Source organism: Lepidochelys kempii, chromosome 8 (genome assembly GCF_965140265.1).
Source record: "Lepidochelys kempii isolate rLepKem1 chromosome 8, rLepKem1.hap2, whole genome shotgun sequence".
Classification (NCBI taxonomy): domain Eukaryota; kingdom Metazoa; phylum Chordata; order Testudines; family Cheloniidae; genus Lepidochelys; species Lepidochelys kempii.
The window spans coordinates 97353438-97373857 of NC_133263.1; the positions used below are offsets into that span (position 1 = coordinate 97353438).

The window sequence follows — 20420 nt, forward strand, 5'->3', positions numbered from 1 at the left end:
AAGAACATGGCTGATATTGCAAAAACACACATTGCTAAGAGGTGGTAGGCACAGAGCATTCATGCAAACACATTCCAGAAGGGTGGTACCAGAACACCTCAATATCAACACGTTCCCTAAAGATAACAGGAACGTGCTGACCCATCTGAAAGATAAGGTCAGGATGACAGAATGACGGATAGAGATGTTTTGATTGAACCAACATGTACAAGGTAATGGGTGGTAACAACCTATGTCAGGGGGCAGCAATTGCCAGAGGGGCAACATGTAACTTGTTTGTATTGGGGTATAAAATGAAGTCTCAGAGGGAGTGTCTTTGGCTGGCCTAGGGGATAAGGGAAATTTCCACCACTAACTGAGCTAGTCCATTGCCATGGGCATACGTGTTAGTGTACCTGTAACCACTGAGCCAGGGCATTAGGACCATGCTTCGTTGACAATAAACCTGACCAAGTTCTTTTGCTGTGGTTATTGGGCAGTTTGATCAAGGAGCTGGGACAGCACACAGAAAAAACACACACAGATGCAGTAAAACATCTAACCACATCAACCACAAGCTTGTCTGAAGGTTGAGAGATTTGCATTTAACTGGTCATTTCCAGACTTCTTACATGTAAAACTTTTTTTTTTTAAGGTGTAAAATTTCAGTAAAGAAAGTAACATTTAGGTGTTAGTAGGACTCCATTGAAACACACTTGCAACATTAACATTTTTAAGAGGGTTTTTTTGGTGGGGAAATTTCCTTCTTTTGTAGAACTCTGTCAGAATAAAATTAAATATTATTATATCCATTTTACACTGCATGAATGAGAATAATGTTCTGTCCTGGCAGTGTAGAAACCTTAAAATGGACTGCTACTTTAAGGCCTGTTTACTCTGCCAATGTGGTGTAAAGCAGCCTTAACATAAATGAAAATCAGTACGATAAGCTATTGCTAGCAGGACAGTGGGGTGGGAGGAGGTATTGTTTCATGATCTCTGTGTGTATATAATGTCTGCTGCAGTTTCCACGGTATGCATCCGATGAAGTGAGCTGTAGCTCACGAAAGCTCATGCTCAAATAAATTGGTTAGTCTCTAAGGTGCCACAAGTACTCCTTTTCTTTTTTAGTAAGAATCTATACATTCTGATAGCTCTCAAGAGGCCCACCGAAGTAGGGCTCCCCTACTAGAGACTTTGAGTCCATAAGAAGTTTTGGGGTAGGGATTGAAAAAAGATCCATGGCACTGGGATGGAGGATAATGGATGGTGTAGGGGAATGCAGTGGAAGTCTTTTATCCACAATGAAAACTTTAAGTATGTTAAATGTGTAAAAGCTTTAAGGTGGTTAAGACTCCACCTTTCTTGTTTGCCTCAGTCTCCCTTCAACCCCCTCCATGTCTTTGAGCTCCTGCACACTCTTCACCCCCTCCCCTCTGTGTCCTGTAAAATGACATGTACAGTAACAAGCCAAACTGAAGAAGGATCTATTTCTTTCTGGGGAAGCTAGAGGATATTGACACATCAAATGTACAATGGTAAAACAGATTATACTTGAAGTGGCAGGTTGAAATCTGGGTTTGGGAGCTGACTCACAGAAAAGCCTTGGCTGATCTACAGAAAGAATTTCAGATGTTCTTGGCCTCCTACCGGGCAACAATCCTCACCCTTTTTCAACTGCACCAGGAGGGAGCACATTCGCTCGTAGGGATCATGCCATTTTTACAATGTATTTTTTTTTTGCATCTTGTCAAGAGCACATCTTGCCAGTGTGTGTAACATTCAATAAAATTAATGCAGTTATTTACTTAGACATATAAAGTCTAAAGCAATGTGCTATTTCTTCTAGTAGTAGCATACACTATTTTCAAGAGCTTCCTCTGAATCTCTTGAATGGTGCTATATTGATCCTCAATTCCCCTTTTTCTCGGGAGGCCTCCTTCAGCTGTTATTAGGTGCCAATGCCATAATCGCCTGCTGCTGGTGAGGGGCAGCGCTGGTTCATCCAGAGGTTTTGAGCTACCTAAACATCCCCCCGCTTCCCTCAGTGCAATGCCAAGGGCGGGCCCCACAGGCCAGTCAAGCCCCTGGCGAGGGCTGGGAAGCGGCCGCCAGGCTGTAGGGGTCCAGCCCCCGCCCCCAGCTGCAAAGAGGGTTTTACCGCCAAGGTCAGGCGGAGGCCAGAGCGGTTTCGTGAGGCGGGCGGGCACCTTCACCCGAGCAGACAGCAGGGCCTAAGGCAGAGCAGCAGGGCGGGGACTCCCGGCAGGCCCCACTTGGCGAAGCGCTCGTCGGCCTGGGACAAACCCCACAGCCGGCTGCCTCGGCACGGCAGGCTCGGAGCCACCTGTCCCGGGCTGGGGAGCGGGGGTGCGAGGCCAGGAGAGGCGCCTCCGCGGGGCTGCATCGCCAGGGGCCCATCATACGCCCGGCCCGCCCTTTAAGTCCCTGGGATGGCGGGGGGGGGGGCAGAGGTTTCTCTGCGGCTCAGCCACGCCCCCTTTCCCCTGCAGTGGGGGGTCAGGGTCTACCCCGCCTAGAGCCCCCCCCGGGGGGGCGGGGCAGGGGTTGGAGGTGCCGCCATCCCCCTCCCTCCGGGCAGGCGGAGGTGTGAGCCCCCTCCCCCCCACAATGCAGTGCGCGGCGCGGCTGACATGGCGGCCGGGCCGGATTGAGCCGCTCGCGTCGGGGCCTCCAGCAGCCAGAGCCGGGCATGGGGGGGGCGCAGCCTCAGCGCCCCTAGGGCAGCAGCCAGGTACCGGGCTCGGGGCGTAGGGGAGGCTCCTGGGAGCCCCGAGGCCTTCAGAGGCGGCCGCTGCTCCCCTCCCTGCTTCTGGGCTCTCCCCTCTGCTGGGGGCGGCGGCTCCTGGGGACCCCCGCCCGCCCCCAGCCCTTCCCCGCCTCTTCCCGCGGGGGGGAGGCTCCTGCTTACCTGGCACGTTCCCTTCGGCGCTCTGCTCCCGGTGCCCTCCTGTGGTGGGACTCGTCCCGCCCAGCCCTGCTGCTCCCGCTGGGGGGGGCTCCGCAGTTTCTCTCCCTGCTTCTGGCCTCTCTCCACTTGTGGGGGGGGGGAGGGTGTAAATCCCTATGGAGGGGGCAGGTGCGGGCACTGAATGCTCCCTGGGGGTGGGAGCCCGGGGCGGGCCTGCCGTGGAGGTCCTTGGGTGGGAGGCATGACAGCCAGGTACACAGCCTTAGCAGCGCTCTGCCTTTCCCCAGTCCCCTCGATCCAAGGGGGGCAATGGCTGGCGAGAGGAGAGCAGTAGCCCCATTCTACAGCTGGGGAAGCTGAGGTGGAGCCACTTGCCCGAGTTGACACCGGAAGTCCATCTCAGATCTACAACGCAAAAAGATCTCCCAGCTCCTGATCCTTGGCTATAGCCACTGTGCTATACTTCGTGTTTATTAATAGATTACTCTTTTGCAGATATGTTTTCATATCCTGTTCAAGTGATTGTTTTCCTCCTTACTTCACCTAAATGTATGTTTCAGAAGTAACAGAATTGTTCATGTTTCGCATTGCCGAAGAAGAATCCCTCCCCCCTCCCATTGGCCATTCTTCCTTGGGTAGATCCTGACAGGTGAAAAGGGTGTGTGTTTCAGTTGTGTTTGCTTAGCATGACAGAATAGCCTTGTTAAGATGCAAGTTAATGTGTTTGAAGCTGTGTTAGCAGGCCATGTTGCAGTCTGGGTTCCCCCACTAGACTGTAACCCAGCCAGTGAATGCAACTTCAAACTTATTAGCCTGCATCTTAACGTGACTTTTTAGTTGTGTTAAACTAACTCAGTTGAAAAACACACTTTTGTCCATCAAGACAGGGCTTTCTTGATTTTTAATCTCCATGGTAATTCATTATTTTAATGTTACATATGGAAGATAAACTGTCAGGGGCGGGCTTTATATGGTTTGTAAACTGGCATAATTCTCTGCTTTCTTCTTAGCCAGTTGCATTGTTTTTAAATCAGTTTAGGATTTCCCCATGTATTCTTTACTATCCTAGGAATCTTAGTGACAGTTACTGCACTTTGGTGCTACTTGTAAGGTTTTAAGAATCATATTAGCTGTTTCTAAGTCATGTACTAAAGTTTTGGGGGTAATGGAGTGGAAGGGATCTTTCTTTCCTAGAGTATGTAGTCATCCATCCTACAAGATCCCAATATTCCTTGCATACTGTACACAGGGATCACTTTAGCTAATCTTTTCCTGTCCTTGTGTTGGCTTAAAATAGGTACAAATGCAGCTGAATGAATACATGCTTTTGCCATATGTAGAGGATTTGTCAATTGGCTGAAAATGTCAGGTTACTTTGAGCCTTCTTTTAAAGAGGTCTCAAAAGTAGCAGTAAACACTGAAGATAAGGCAAAACAGGCAGATGTAGACTTATTTTCTGAAATATTGAGTTAATCATTAGAGAGGGACTGTGATACTAGGTACAATATTAAATTATATTTAAACAGGGATTTAATAACCTTGCATGTGCTGTCTCACACTACTTTCTGCTGATTTGGGTTCCTGGACAATATGCATTAGATCCAGGATTCCTCCCTCCTGTTTGAATCTACTGAGAAGTCATAATATTTCTGACTTTCATTGAGACTTGTGCTCCTAACTCCTGTGGGTGCTTTTGATAATCAAGCCCTAAATGGTTATGACGTTATTTCCAAGGAACCACCCAATCACAGAAGTATGACTTAATTGCAGCATCTGGCAGAAGAAGCTACGTTTTGTTAAGGAAACCTATCAGGTGTAATTCGTAGCATTTGTGTGCGTGTCCTACCAGGTGTAATTCGTAGCATTTGTTTGCGTGTCCTACCAGGTGTAATTCGCAGCAGTTGTGTGCGTGTCCTATCAGGTATAATTCTTAACAGTTTGGAGGAAGAGATCTCTTATCCAAACATATCAGCAATTCTACCTCCTGCAAAGTAATTGCTTGTTGTATAATAGTTCTGCTAAACCTACCCCAGTATGAAAGTCCCCCCTATAAAGGTGATTTTTCGGGTGAAATTATGGCTGTCCAGTGCACATAGGAGGAGTGGAAACAGGGAGTCCCTTTCTCCACATGGTGTATCTCCAAGACCTCCATAGGAAGGAGCCATGATTTGGCTGTCTGCACTCTTGCCTGCAGTACAGAATTACTCACAAGGGGTATCTGGATAGTCGGGGACAAGGCCATGGTGGTCTTGTTCTACCTATGCAGAGAAAAATGCATGGAGATCTGTTTTGGGAAGAGTTTCAAAATGGGGGTGGGGCACAATTTGCCAATGAGCACATTTCCCTCCAACATCCCTGAAAGCAAAATACCTCCAGCCATCGCCTCTTGTGAGCTGGACTTCCTCTACTCTGTTGTGGCTCTGCCTGAAGAATAATAATTTTGCTTTTTGTAGTCACAGTGTTCTTTTTATAAGCCAGTGCAAAATCTTGCACAGCATTAGTAGATCCTAATGTTTTCTAGGTATTGGAGTATTGGTCTTTGATATTCTTTTCTAAATTTCAAAGTTTCTTTATATTATCATTGTCCCTGTCCCACTGAATGAACTATAGAAGAGTTTAGCGTAAATTACTCACTACACACAAATTAAAGTCCTGATCATGCCACTGGCTCATATGGACCCAGTTGCAGGATCAAAGTCTAATGTATTACTCAATATTTATACTGTTTTTTACACATTACCAGTCAATGTACTGATATAACCTAAACTATGAGTTGGTGATAGTCACAAATTCTGTTTAATGTTCTTGTGGATAATTCAATAATTATCTCTTGAATTTTGCAGTATTATAATTTATGAAGTTATTATACACTGTCCTTTGACCTCAATGATCTTGCGAGTAAACCCAGTTTTTTATTCAGAATCACACATGTACAATTGTATACACAGTACATGGTTTCTAATTAGCCCCCTTTGGCTATGATGTTACAACAAACCTATACTTGAACTAATTTTGTCTGCAAATGAAATCAAATCCATTTTCATTATGAAATCAGCTATCTTTTTCTGTTACAGTGAGGCTGACAATAATAGCTGATATTTCTAAATGCAGCCATTGTGAAGCAAGGCTGAGGTAAAAGCCTTTTATAAAAACTATTTTTTAAATATAAAATTGGCAGTGATAAGTAGCTTCAAAATTTCTTTCTTGACTGAAATAAGTGTTGGTTTGTGAGACTACTATCGGTAGTTTGTTTGCAGACTGCCAAGACTTGGTCTGTATACTGAAGTGTTTTAACATATTCTCGCCACAGCTTTTCTACCATACAAATTCCTATGTCAAAAACATCTCAACTGCTTACAGTTAATTCTAAAGTAATCCATAGTTTGTGGAGTGCTTTGAAGATAAAATGCTGTCCTGTTTAAGTGGTGTGGTAGAATGCATTCCTGTAACTTATAAAATACATACATATTTTACTGGAATTATTACAATAATACTTAGCACTTACAGGGCCTGATCCAAAAGTCAGTGGGTCCGACCAAAGTCAGTGGGTCCACTGATTTTAGTGGGTTCTGGATCAGGTTCATAGTGTTTTTCCATCTGCACAGTACCGTAGCAAGATGAACTGTAACTAACGTTCACAACACCCCTGTATGATAGGGGAGTATTTTTAGCTTCATTTTACAGGTGGTGAAACTGAGACTGTGACTTGCCCAGCTGCAGGGAGAATTGTTATCAATGCAGGAATTAGAATTTAGGAGTCCCTGGCTCTTGGTCCTGTGCTGAGACCACCCCCGTCCCCTCCTCTCTGACTTGTTCGTCTTTACCCAGTATGAAGAATGACAGCTCAGAAAAAGTATGTCTTTGCAAATAGAAATAGCTTGTAGCAAGCATATCTTGTAAATGATGACTGTCCTGTATGTTTTAGAGATTTAAGGAAATAATCTTAATGCTTGTACCATATCTAACTGCTAAATTCACGTCAAGCAAATGCCAATAGGCAGCTGTATAATGCAGATATAAAGCATTTGACCCATGCTGAAACTTTGCATGGAATATTTTCTATCAAAGTCTGAACTTGGAACAACACTGCCAAAACTATTTGTCCTTAGAGTTAGGGTTGTAACCCTATTAAAATCATAACTTCTTACTGGATTTGTTGTAATGACAATCTTACACATAACACACTGTGCACATTGCATTCTCTTCTGCTCTTCCTGTTTGATTGGAGTAAGGTTCTTGTCAGTTTTTCAGTACTGGTCTTTCTCATAGAAACAGCACTGTAATGTGTTGTCCTTCAGCATTTACATTCATTAACTAAAAAGTACCTATGTCCTGGGTTTATTGGTGGTGGATCCTTAAATCTAAAGAGCTGCAGTCTCCAGTAGCCACTGACAATGCCTCTTTGAATTTTAAATCTCCTTAATTTTGGTTTCATAACATAATCCAGATCTAATTATATGAATGGAGATTTAACTGCTCTCAACTATAGGATAAGAAATACTTTCTTGTCATAAAGTATGATAGAAGCGTGAATGGTTTGTATATGCACCCATATGGTTTGTATATGGCACAAGTGTAGACCAAGGCTATATACAGTCTGGGCACAAAGTCCCTCTCTCCCCCACCCCCAAAATATGTTGGTATAAAAAAAATCAGATACAAAATGAAAGTTTTAAAAGGATAGTTAAAGGTAGTTTAAGTGCAAAATTTAACTTTTTATTTGGGTGGGGTGAAAGATTTTACAAAATGATAGAAATGTCTCCATGAATTGTAATAAATCAATAAAAAGAGCTTTTCATACTGTTTGGATTAAACATTTCCCTGCAGTTTTAAACACTATATTTGCTAATACAGGCGAGTCTCATCTTACGCTGGGGTTATGTTCCACAGTCAGCGTGTAAAGCGAAAATCACGTCTAGTCAAAATTACATTGAGTGTAATGGCGGGTGTAATCGCCAGCACTACATGTACAGTATTTAAATTGTTATCCCCCCCCCCCAACCGTGCAAAGCTGAATTCGTGCACGTTAAATACGCGTAAGATGAGACTCACCTGTACTGACGTCTGAGAGCCAGGAAGTGAAACTTACAAACTGTCAAGAAACAAAAGTGAAAATGTCTAGTTCTTTCATTGTGCAAGCCAAATGAATTGTAAAAATGGAGAAGAGTAAATTAGATTTTATATATTCTGTCAATTATAGTAATGCAAGGAAGTATCTTAAAAAAAATGTAAAACAAATTCTTTAAAAGTTGTATTATTCAGTTTACCCTGTAGTTAGAAAATCTAAGTACTCTTGAGTACGTGTTGCAGCAGTATAGCAAATTAAATTCCTGTAATTATTTGTGCAAGAAGGACCAAATTCAGGCCTGGCACCATTAAATGGAACTCTGACAACAATGGAGTTTCACTTGCTTAGGCCAGGGCTAAAATTGGCCTCTGAAATATTCACCTTTTTGGATCCTAGAAAATACCCAAGTATTAAGAACTGCCCACTTGTTTTCTCTTATAATTGTCTCAGAGATAAAGCACTGCTGTACTTTGGCCATAACTAACTTAATATTGATTATATTCTCTCTGTCAATATGTAACATTATTATAGCATTCAAGTTCTTGTGCTGTGAGGGTCGAGGTGTTTTAAATGTGACAGAAAAAAATCCAGCTGAAGGAAATCTAAGGAAATGTATGGCTATCTTGATTAAATATAATTTAATATTCAATATTTTTCCTTGTCCTCTTTCCTAACTACTGCAAGGAAATCTGTTTGAGTGGCAACTTAGCTGTGGACTCATGTTTTCGAGGAACTCGACCTAGATCACCAAACTGGCTCATGTTAGTCACAGAATAGCCTTTAGATAATGTAAAATAATGACTTTTGATCACTGATCTCTGTTGGATTTGAGGCAGTGACCTAATGGTGAAATTACTGCATTATTAGTCCCTTGAGCCATCCAGTCCCCACAACTACCAATAATGATTTAAATTAATTAAAAAAATAAAACCTGGTAAATAGTGGCCTGCTAGGATATGATCAGACTTACTACCGATGTCTCTAGTGCTAGCAGCTATCTTGTTTTCAACTTTTTCTGCTATTTTCCTTTAATTTAGCAGCAGTTTTATGAACAAAGGAGAGGCAAACTTATGTTTTCATATGAGTGTTTCACATGATGATGGTGGACTTGTTATTCCACTCTAAAGATAAATATACAGCCCAAATTGCAATATCTGTCGAGCAAAGTTAGATAAGCCCACATCACTATTTTGGAAAAACACTTTTTATTATTTATGTAGAAGCAAGGCAATTGATAGAAATGTGTCTTGATTTTTAGTAAAAGCACAGAGCTGTTGCCATCCTGCTGTTGCAGTATTGATAAGCACTCTTCAATTATGTTGTTTAGAATACAAATTAAACTTCACATTTCTGATTTTTGGTATTGGAGTTGCTAGTGGTAACCAATATTAATAGCTGTTAACTGTCCATGTGTTTTCAGGTTGTACTATAATTTACAGGTTCTAATTCCAGTTGGCCTAGGCAAGCTTTACTTCAGTGGCTTTTATCACTAGTAGAAGGTCTATAAATTCAAGTATTTTTCAGGTGCATGAAAGTCAGAAACTAACTAGAAATAAGAATGAAACTAAGTAGTCTATTTTAATGGTCCAGGATGAGAAAAATGCAAAATAAACAAACAGTAATAGTTTAGATTTTAAAAATTATTTGAGTTTTAATCTAAAGTCTTGTTTGTAACATAGGAAATTTTTAAAAATAGAACTTTCTTTAACCTGACATTGTCCATTTATCAGATATAACATTTTCACTAGTCGTTATAGCAGTGATTTGTGCCTGCCAGCTGGTGGTCAAACATTAAAACAATTTAAAGCAGGGTTCCCAGTCCCAGTTTGGATTTGCTGCTTGCATATTGTCTCAGCCAAGACTCAAAATGGGACTCAGGTGCTTCACAGGCAGCCATTCTATTAGGTGAGCCAAAAGGGGGAGAGCCAATAGGAATTGCATTAAACTCACTGTGGCTGGAAGTTTTGGTGTGTATATACTATGAAAAGGAGCTGAAGTCAGCTCTACATAGATTGATTTGGTCAACTCTAATATTCTAATTCCACAACACACCGTAGCAACACAGAGCTGAACGTCAGATGTCTTGAAGGATTTTTTCCAGTAGTATTAAATCTCAAAGAAAATCCTACGGAGTTCAAAATTACAACAGCTAAACCCCAAAGGACAGCAGAAAGGGTGTGTAATATATGTTATATATGATTGAGACATGTCTGTGAAACGGATGAAACATTGGAAAATTGTGACTGGGTTCTGGTGATACCCAAACATCTTGAGATTCATTGTAGAGCCTCAAAATACTGTGCGGTAGTGTTATACCAATAAAATAAAAACCATCAGGATCTTATTAAAGGGGAAAAGGCAAAATGCCACATTTACTGTGAATACAGAAATCATCATAGTAAGCAGTTAGTTATAGCGATAACATTCCATTCAATTTCATATTTGCACGCACGCACACACATTCTGCAAGGTTGTCATCATAGTTACCAGCCTTAGAGTTGCTCATACCAAGCCACTGGCCAGGTGGCCTGGACATGAGGAGGGAGCAGGGCCTCGTCAGATGCTCATCTGATACCCCTGGAAGTTGGTTTGCAGAATCAGACCCCAAAGTTCTCACTTTCTAGAGTCCATTTTTATAGGAATTTCTTCCTATGCCAGTCTATGGGAATTGATTCATCATGCTGTTGCTGAATCAGTCAGCAGATGGCACATTCCTGATGGCTCCGTGCTGCCAGATGTTATCTTGTTCTTTGGTTCTCCCACTCTTGAGGCTGTTGGGTGGATTCCAGTCTGCCCTCTGGGTGTCCTCTGGTGATTTCCACTTGATGCCTTCTTCAGCCGATGGACACTGGATTCTTAGGTTGTCACCTCCCTGATCATTCAGTTATTATCCACACCAAGCATCCATCCACATACATCCTCTATCTCTATTTTAATCACAATTGTTAACAAAGCGAGATGAATACAACAAAAGGGCGGGGAGTCTCTGGGTGCTGTTTCTGTTGTTACAGAGTATTGCTTTGAGTCTCTCTCTATTTGAGTCGTTGTTGTTACAAAGGATTGCTTTGAGAACAGACTCTGTCTTAGAATATACTAATACAATTAGCAACTTGCAAGTTTCACACATAGAGGGAGAGAAACAGTACCAAAACCCAAGATACCTCTTAATTAGTAATATCCTGGAATTTAAACTACGGGGAATCAAACTCATTTGTGATTTTAATACAGAACTTCTTTAATATGATCCAACAGTAGTATAGCTTACAGTTATCTGTGTAGTATTTTATATCTCTCACACTAGAGAGGGAATGTAAAAGTATTAATTCCAAGCCCAATAAGAATCACATTTACTGTCTTGGTTTTTTGGCCATTGGGCCAAGAGCTAGAGTTAGAGTGAAGTGTAATAACACTTTAATAGCTGGTAGTTGTAATATCAGTTCAGTATAGTTAAGAGAGAATCTTTTCTGCCTGTGCATTGGAATGAATTTGATAATATGTAGGTCATTTCTATGTTCATTTTGTATGGTTTTATGTAAAACTAAAGTTGATGACTATTGAGGCTTAACTTGACAAGACCAATTTTTGACTTTATTTTATTTATTGATTTATTTTTAAATCTATGTGCTCCAACATAACCAATTGAAAACAGTGATAATATGCATTCTGTTTATGGAGAAAGTTATAGCTGAAATATTGGACAGTTATTATTCTTCCCTTTGCTCTTGAAGAGGCAAAATACACAGTAAATTAAAACTACCGTACATGCCTTATAGATCTAGGCCCAAAATACAGTGTGATGGTGTGTGTTTGAGTTTTTTTTAAGGTAAGGTTTTATAAAACCAGTAATATAAATACATGGTTTCCAACAGTTTGTAGTAGGGAATTTAAACCTTTTCCTGAAGTGTTTGCTAGCCAAAAAATACAAATTAACAAGCCAGAAAGTGAAATTGATTAGTCTATTTTCAAGCTGAGAGAAATGCTGAAAGTAAAATATCATAAGTGACTATTAGTACATTAGCCTTTTATATGTTCAGTGTATATAATCTGAGGTTTTATAACACATATAAGGAAATCTGGTTTTTACAAGTATATAATTTTAACCTGATTGTTGTTCCTTCCACTGTAGTTTTAATGAAGTTTTGCATGAATTACAATCTAGTAGAATCTAGTGGCTTGAACTTAATTGCCATTTAGTCAGTCTTACATTTTTTCCCAATAGAACAATATGGGTACTTGTTTTGATGGTTAAATAAGCACCCATAAATTCCCGTGGTTGCTACCCACAACATGTAACATAGTTGGTAAAGTGTCAGCTTTACATTTCATATTCACATATTTGTGGAGTTACATATAGAATTGTTCTTTTGCCTGCATATTATGGATCACTTAATTCTCAGCCCTTTATAATACTTATCATTTCAAAATTATTTAGACATTTGTATTAGTGCCTATCACAAATCCATCTCCTTGCTTCGCATTAACACAAACAATCAGTTGTTACAAACAAACGGAATCCTACTGCTTATCAGTCTTCCCATTTACTGTTAAATTAAATTGAAAGCCTGGTCAAACAAATAAGCCCTGTACCCCAGAATTGAGTGCTGATGATGCCCTCCTCAAGGAATCAGGGTTCAAAGGGGTTTAGCTAATCTAAGGTTAGGTAGACTATTTAGACAACTCTAGCAGTTGAAGAAGCTACATATTATATAAATTAATGTATTTGTCATGACATTTTGTCTGAGTAGTTTATGTCCAAAAGCTTATTACCCAAGGTTCTGTGCATACAGGCTCCACAGTAAATAGAGGGCCAAATCCATGCTTCTTAACCATTTGAGTGCGAGAAAAAAATTATTTTTCTTGAATTGATAGAACTGAATTAGCTTTCCTCAGGGGCTGATTTTAGTCATACATTTTATTTGAGTAATTTTGTCTTGTGTGTTTTTAATATTTCAATTAACTTGTTTTCTTCACTGTAGTTATAGATTTCCTTAATTCTTACTGCTTTTCTAAAGCCAAAAGAAGAGGAGATGGTATTTGATGACAAATATTCGATATATAACACCACCACAACAGTGTAGAAAAGAGAGAAAACAGACCTGATGACAGTTTAAAACTGTGTGAGAGTTTTTTTGCTGCTCTTTTGTCTCTTCCTTTCCCCTATTAGGAAAATATTCTTGAGTCTTTCATTATTTTACTTTAAGAATAATATAGATTTTATTGTTGAAAACTGTTTTTGGAAAAGTACTTCTTCCTTTCAACATAATTCAGTTCAATACATTTCCTTACTCCTTAGAGAGAGGTCTGTTTAATACATATTTTCTTAGAGTTTTGATATTGTTCCTGTCATATTTTTAAATGCTTACTGTTGTTTTTCTCCAGCAGACAATCAGCCAGATTCCCATGCCCAAACAGTGGATTTTAATCAACATAATATTACTGGAGAATTGCGTTTCAAGTAGTCTCAAGTGACAGAAGAAGCAGGTCTTCGCTATAATGGAAGAGGCCAAGAGCTCAAAAAATGGAAATCATGACCCAAGAAAGTCTACCTGTGTTGTCTGTGAAGAAGGCAAAGCAGTCAGAGTTATAAACAATCAGAATTATAAACACAGTAGAAATGATAAATCTGTAAAAGATGTTGGGAGAAGTTCTCCAAGTGGGAACAGTAGCAAAAAGAGTAAACAAAATGATGTTTGTTCTGTAAAATCAGGAGAAAATAAATCATGTAAAGTAAATAGTTGTATTCCTGGATCTAAAGATGTGGGGTCAAACCTTCAGGATCGAAGTCATGGCAAAGCAAAAAAAAAATCTAATTTACCAGCAGCAGCAGCAGAAAACCTGAAACAGATAAAAGTTCAGCAGACAGGAGAAAACTCTCCAAGCTCCCATATTTCTGGGAATGGAGTCAGTATGGAAACCTTACCAGCTACACAAATTGGAAAATTGGTTTTGGAAAATCCACCAGGAGTTCATATGTCGAAAACAAGCATGGATCAGACTGGTGACTCTGGTAAGACAGTTTCAGAACAAAGAACAGTGGAGCACAAGTCTGATGACTTCAGTGAGTATTAAAGCACACTACTTCATTCAGGTTTCTTTGAGAAATTGTTAACAATCTGAAATGGGCTCTGAAGTATTTTTGCTTTGCATATCTTCTCAGTTACATACAGAAAATCGTCAAGCACGGTTACAAAGAGTGTACTGTGAATATAGATCCTTTGTTACTTGGAGAATAAAGGTCATAAGAATAGCATTTAACTAAATTTCTTTTCTATGTTGTTTAAAAGTGATTATGCAATATCTTAAATTTATTTAGAACCACATTTTAACTGATTGTGTGTCAATTTCAGGCTATTTTGTGAAATTAGAAAACATTTAAACAGAAATCTTCAAAATATCATGCTCTCTTACCTAGATGCCTGTTAGTAATACTGTTTTTAAAGTGCAGACAAAAATCAACTACATCCAAGTTTAAGAAAACTTCACTGTAAACATGAAGAAGACACACACACACTTGTCCTTTACCTGATTGCTATGCTATTTTTGTTCTGCAAAAAAAGACAGCTTCTTTTCAGTCTAGATACTGCCAGCAGCCACTCTTGTGAACCCTTCGTATTTAAGTCTGCTTCAGCTTCAGAATGTAATCCATGCATCAGAGTTCATTTCCTTCTGAGTTAGCCCCTTAGTTCAGGAATTTTCGAACTGTTTCAAAGTGTGGCTTTTAATAGAAATGGGTCATGAGCCACTTGCTATTGTGAAGACTGCTTTCCCTTTTGTTTGTGGTCACACTGCATCCCTGTGGTAAATACAGCAACTGCTGATGTGGAAAAGTAATATTAGTAAAATATTTAATGTGTTTTTAACTGTCTTGATAAAATTTAGCAGCAGGAACCAGTTTGGAAAACCAATAGCATATGACTAGCCAGCTATATATAGAAAGCCAGCAAGTGTTGCATGGACCACCAGTCATCCACAGACCATACTTAGGGATCAGATAACTAAGCAATTTCCAGTCTGTGTCACCAGGCTATCTATCTCAATGCCCTCTTCTCCTTACTCTTGTAAAATCTAGTTGTTCTTGGTAACACTCCCACTGATGTGGTCTATGCTCATAAGAATAGCGTACACTGTAGATGGTTGCGTACATTAACAAACTGTGTGCAGATTATAGTCTTCAGGAGGGACTGTAATTTCAAAAACTTATATATTTATAAATGACAACATTCCAATGCAGCATGGTTGCTGTGAACAGCCATAGAATGCTAATGTGTCACAGAACATAAGTATGTTCTTAACATCATATTGACTTAGTAAGTGGGTGCAATTGAAATGTCTAGATAGTAGCCTTGTAAAACATTTTTCTGTGAATTTATTTAAAGTAGCTTTCTGGTAGTTTTCTTGACTAAACATGCAGTGTAACAATTTAAATCTTATTATAATTTATTATTTGTATTCTCATGGCACATCACGGTCCTTTTATGCCACATGCTGTATGTAATCATAACAAAAAGATGATTACTGCACCAAACAGCTTACCTCCTACAACATCGTCTTTGCACAAAACTCTTACACAGTACTGATATCTTACATTTTTTCTCTTCTTTGATAGAACACTTATATTAAATACTTGGCTCTTTAGTTCCTCTTAAGGGTGGTAAACAAACAATAGTACAGGCGAGTCTCATCTTACGTGCATTTAAAATGCGCGAATTCAGCTTTGTGCGGTCAGCAAAAACAAAAAAAAAGAGAAAAATAACCATTTAAATCCTGTACCCGTAGTGTGGGCAATTCCATCTGCCATTACACTCAGTATAATTTTGACTATATGTGATTTTCGCTTTATGCGCTGACTGCGGAATGTAACCCCAGCGTAAGATGAGACTCGCCTGTAATGCATCATTGGAAGGTATGGTATCTTAAGAGCATTGAAGAGATTCTAATGTAGTCTTTTCTCTGTAGAGACGCAAGGTTACACTTATATTGTTGTTGTTTATGATATTTTCCATTTGATTCCCATTGATGTCTTTGGGAACCAAGTAACTAAAGCCCGATGTGATGCTATTTAAAAAGTACCGGTGAATGTTCTCATGTTTAGCCCACAGAGTTGACTCCTGCGTGAAAGCACCTACAGAATACCTTATGTTGTTTCTAATGCTTACCTCGTCGTCCTCCCCATTTAAAAAAAGTTATTCTGGAAAACAATAATTAAGTGCCAACTTCTTTCTCCAGGCAAAATGAAGAATCCTGAATCAACTAAAGAACATAATTTGGAGACTGAATATTTAGAAAACACTGCTGTGATTGATGAGTCTACTTTGACGGCAGAACAGCAACTAGGCTTGAAACAAGCAGAAGAGCGACTGGAAAGAGATTATATCTCCCGACTAGAAAAAGTAGGTTGTAATATTCTTGTTCCTTTTTTTCTCATCTAGGGCGAAGGGAAATTCAGTGTATTCTGTAGCTCTGGTAAAGAGCCTTTTTAGCCCCAGGCCTATGAGACTTCGCATCATGATCACCATACTTTTGTTTGGATAGGACTTCCTTTTGACCATATTGCCACTATTCCTTCTTTATTTAGAATGGTTCTTTTGGGTGACATAAGACACTATCCATTACAGCTGACTGCTTCCTCAGTCTTGCTGGCCTGGAGAGCAAGAAACATTGACTGAAAATTGAACATAGATCTCCCATATGGCATATGTAGGGTATTTACCAGTGTTTTTAATTTTATAGATCTAAAGGATCCACTGCTTATCTATCTTAGGTGTTTACACAATGTCACTTGTCCTAGTACTGTAAATAATGAATGCCAAACTTCCATTATTTACAGTACTAGGACAAGTGACATTCTGTAAACACCTAAGATAGATAAGCAGTGGATCCTTTAGATCTATAAAATTAAAAACACTGGTAAATACCCTACATATGCCATACATTTCTATCCCTGAAAACCTTCCCCTTTAAACTGATCTAAAGCAATACCCAAATCAGTATATGGATATTTAAGAAAACAAAAAGATTCCCTCTGCTTTTGAAGTGTACTCAGAAGATTTTTTGGTCTGCCTCAGTATTGAGGAGATCCTTCACCCTCCCCCCAAACTAGTCAAACGAGCCCCAGCAGATTGATATTTGGCTTTATCTTGTTCGGTTTCTTCGTCAAACAAATGAAATAAAGGCTCAGAGTATTATGTTGGTAAAAGCAAAATGGCCACGTTATTTTACATTGACATTTTAATCAGAAAATATTAAGCGTATTCAGAAAATATCAAGTTTTTGTGAAACCACAAAAGACCAAATTCAGCAAGAGCAAATAGTGTTTTAAAATGAATGTTAAAATTAATGTATGCATTAATCCCCATACTATTTGAATAGCTGACATTTCCAAAATGCTTTGTGGATTTATCAAATATAAACATGTTAGAATGGAGGGATGATGGTAATACATACTTTTTAAAATTACAAAAGATGGCAGAAAAAGGGAGTACATGTGTAGGCTGACACTATAGTGAATATATCCCTTCTTGTCAATTTGGAAAAAGACATTGGGAGGATTGATGCTGAGATTTTACAGATCCTTACATTTTAAGAGCTTGAGAAAGAGAAGGGATTGGCTTAGTGATCCTGAGCTAAGGTTTAGAAGCCAGAAACTTGTGAGTCTTACTCTTGGCTCTGACACTAACATGTTACGTGGCCTTGGGCAAGTCACTTTCATCTCATGTCCAATGGGGATAATCCAACCCACAGAGGTCTTGTTAAGTTTCATTAATTAATATTTGTAAAGTACTTTGACTTGAAAAGTGCTGTATTAATGCCAAGTACTGTTTATTATTGACACAATTGGTCATGGAGTACTGGCAGAAGTATTTAAGTCTCTTTTTAAAAAAAATGTTGGCCTCTTTTTTTCAGCGCTCCCCAGAATATGCGAATTGCCAGTATCTATGCAAACTCTGCTTGGTTCACATTGAAAATATCCAGGGAGCTCACAAGCACATTAAAGAAAAACGCCATAAGAAAAATATAATGGTAAGTTAATTAATGAAGACTTTGAGTCTGGTGAAATACATACATTTTGTTTTGTAGTAAGAATTTCAGGTTACTTTTTTGATAGCATATGCTGTGAATCTGATAAATCAGAACTAAAAAAAAAAGTAATTGTTTTTTGTGAGATTAGTGCTGGCTAAGTATTTTGTAACTGAATCTATTTCAGGTTATTAATCTTTTTATAATGTACTTTACAATATGTACCGTATTTACTCAATTATAAGCCGACTCCCCCAAGATGGATAAGTAAAAATGGTAAAAACTGTATGACCCTTTCATAAGCCGACCCTATATTTCAGGGGTTGGCAAACTTCGGTTCCCGGCCCGTCAGGGTAAGCCGCTGGCAGGTCGGGATGATTTGTTTACCTGGAGCATTCGCAGGCACGGAGCCCCTCTGCTCCCAGTGGCTGTGCTTTGCCATTCCCAGCCAGTGGGAGCTGCGGGAAGTAGTGCCACTTCCTGCAGCTCCCATTGGCTGGGAACAGCAATCCGTGGCCACAGGGCACTGAGGGGCTCCATGCCTGCAGATGCTCCAGGTAAACAAAACAACAATGTATTAGATTTTCAATTCAATGATTTCATAGAGTTTAAAATCATCAAATTTTGGTGTAGACCCGTTTATAAGCTGACCCCCGCTCTTTGATGTGTCATTTTTTTACCAAAAATATTTGGCTTGTGAACGAGTATATATGGTAATACTGTTTATGTTGTAACCAGAATTCTCTATATAATATAAAATTTCCTTTGAACTAGAAAATACAGAATGTGGAATACCTGACCCACAAACCTATCCAGGTGACTCAGAAGTGTCTAATTCACCCTCTGATACTTGGAGCTAAAATTTTTGATAAAGTTCACTCTTAGAAGTACTACCTATAAAAAACAGAACTTCTGTGGGGTACATTGCCATGTTAGCCAGTTGGTGTGGCCCATTATAATGTCGCATATAAAAATAGTAATTTTTTCAGAAGCATTTTTATACTCCTGGAGGAATTCTGCAACAAAAATTTAAAAATTATGTGCATAATATATTATGCAAAATTCTGTAGATTTTATTTGTCAAAATAACACAATATAATCACGCAAGTTTCAATTATTTTTGGTCATTTATTTCAAAATATTTGTCAACAAGTATGTCTGTAACAACACAGACGACAACAAAAGATTCAGGAAATGTTTTTGTTTTTTGACAAATAGATGCCTTATTAGGCATATTAATACAGAACTCTGATAATAGTTCATTTAAACTACAATACAGAACCATATTTCCCGCAGCCCTCAGAAGCAGTGCAGAGGCTTGGGGGAATCAGGGATAATGGAGGAGCTGAGGGAGAGGGAAGTAAATTGCCTGGAAGGAGCCTGGGTGTGAACTTGGAGGGTTGTTGGGTATGGATGGGAAAAGTATGGAACAAAATTTTTTGAGAGTTGGGGAGGGATTGTTAGGGAGTGTTCCCATTCAGACGCTGGCTGATCCCTAGCCTCTCCCATTCAGTCAGGAACATCTGCCTCTGTCTCCCTGTGCCCCCATGTGTTCTTGCACACCCTTCCACATGTGTCCCTCTACCCCCACTCAAACTCCCACTCCACCATCCCCATGTGACCCTGCACCCCCTCCCGCTGTCCCCACTCTTCCGTCCCCATGTGTCTCTGTGCTCCTCTCCAGCCACCTCCCTATCCCTATGTAGCTCTGAACCCCCCACCCCATCACCATGTGGCCCTGCACTTCCCTCACCCCTGTGGCCCTCTGCCTCCACTCCCATTCAGCCTGTGCCCCAGTCTGTCCTCCCCCACTAGCCCTTATGAGCCCCTGTCTGAACACCCCTTCTCCCCCAGCAGCCCATGCTCTGTCTCCGCATAGCTCTTGTCTCCTGACCTGGCTTGACTGGTACTGTGAAGAAAGGCAGGCTCTTTCTCTTCCCTCGCTGGCTGGGAACTGCTGTTGTGTTCTATTGCCACAGCACCCTCTGGTGGGCAAAAGGCAGAACTGCAGCCACATTTCATCAGATGGTTTTTTCTGTGCAAAAAATTAAAAATATGTGTGGCTCATTAATTATGAGCACGCGCAGTAGTGCAGAATTCTCCCAGGAGTAATTTCTAATATGTCTATTTCTGTAATATCTAAATGCCATAAAATTTTAAAAAAGGTCCTCATTAATCCTTCAAGAGAAGAAACCTGATCTTCCCTTGTCACCATTTACTTTTAAGCCACTCCATTATGAGTAGATGGATATAAGTGTTTTTCTCCAGGAGCAGGTTGCTGGGGACATTCTGAAGCTTAGTTGTTGGAGCAAATACCTGATGAAGAGTTCTACATTGTGGTCTGAAGATTGCAAGACTTGGCCATACCCTAATCTCCAGTGGTAGCATATTCTACAGTTGAGAGCACTCTATTGAATCTATTGA

General features: G+C 39.9%; 1 protein-coding gene across 14 annotated transcripts in view; it reads left to right on the plus strand.

Annotated features, from left to right (window-relative positions):
* Positions 1-2541: 2541 nt before the first annotated feature.
* The window catches only part of TUT4 (terminal uridylyl transferase 4), a 76177-nt gene continuing 58298 nt past the window's right edge, over positions 2542-20420 (plus strand). For 2 of the 14 annotated variants that reach the window (XM_073357699.1, XM_073357700.1), the window contains exons 1-4: positions 2543-2734; positions 13359-14037; positions 16206-16369; positions 17883-17999. In XM_073357699.1, the coding sequence (XP_073213800.1) occupies positions 13473-14037; positions 16206-16369; positions 17883-17999 (846 nt within the window). In that variant the 5' untranslated portion in view covers positions 2543-2734; positions 13359-13472. Of the gene's footprint in view, positions 2735-6739; positions 6765-8613; positions 10155-12955; positions 13097-13358; positions 14038-16205; positions 16370-17882; positions 18000-20420 lie in introns of those variants that run through there. The other 12 variants (XM_073357688.1, XM_073357694.1, XM_073357696.1 and 9 more) reach the window with 12 other exon arrangements.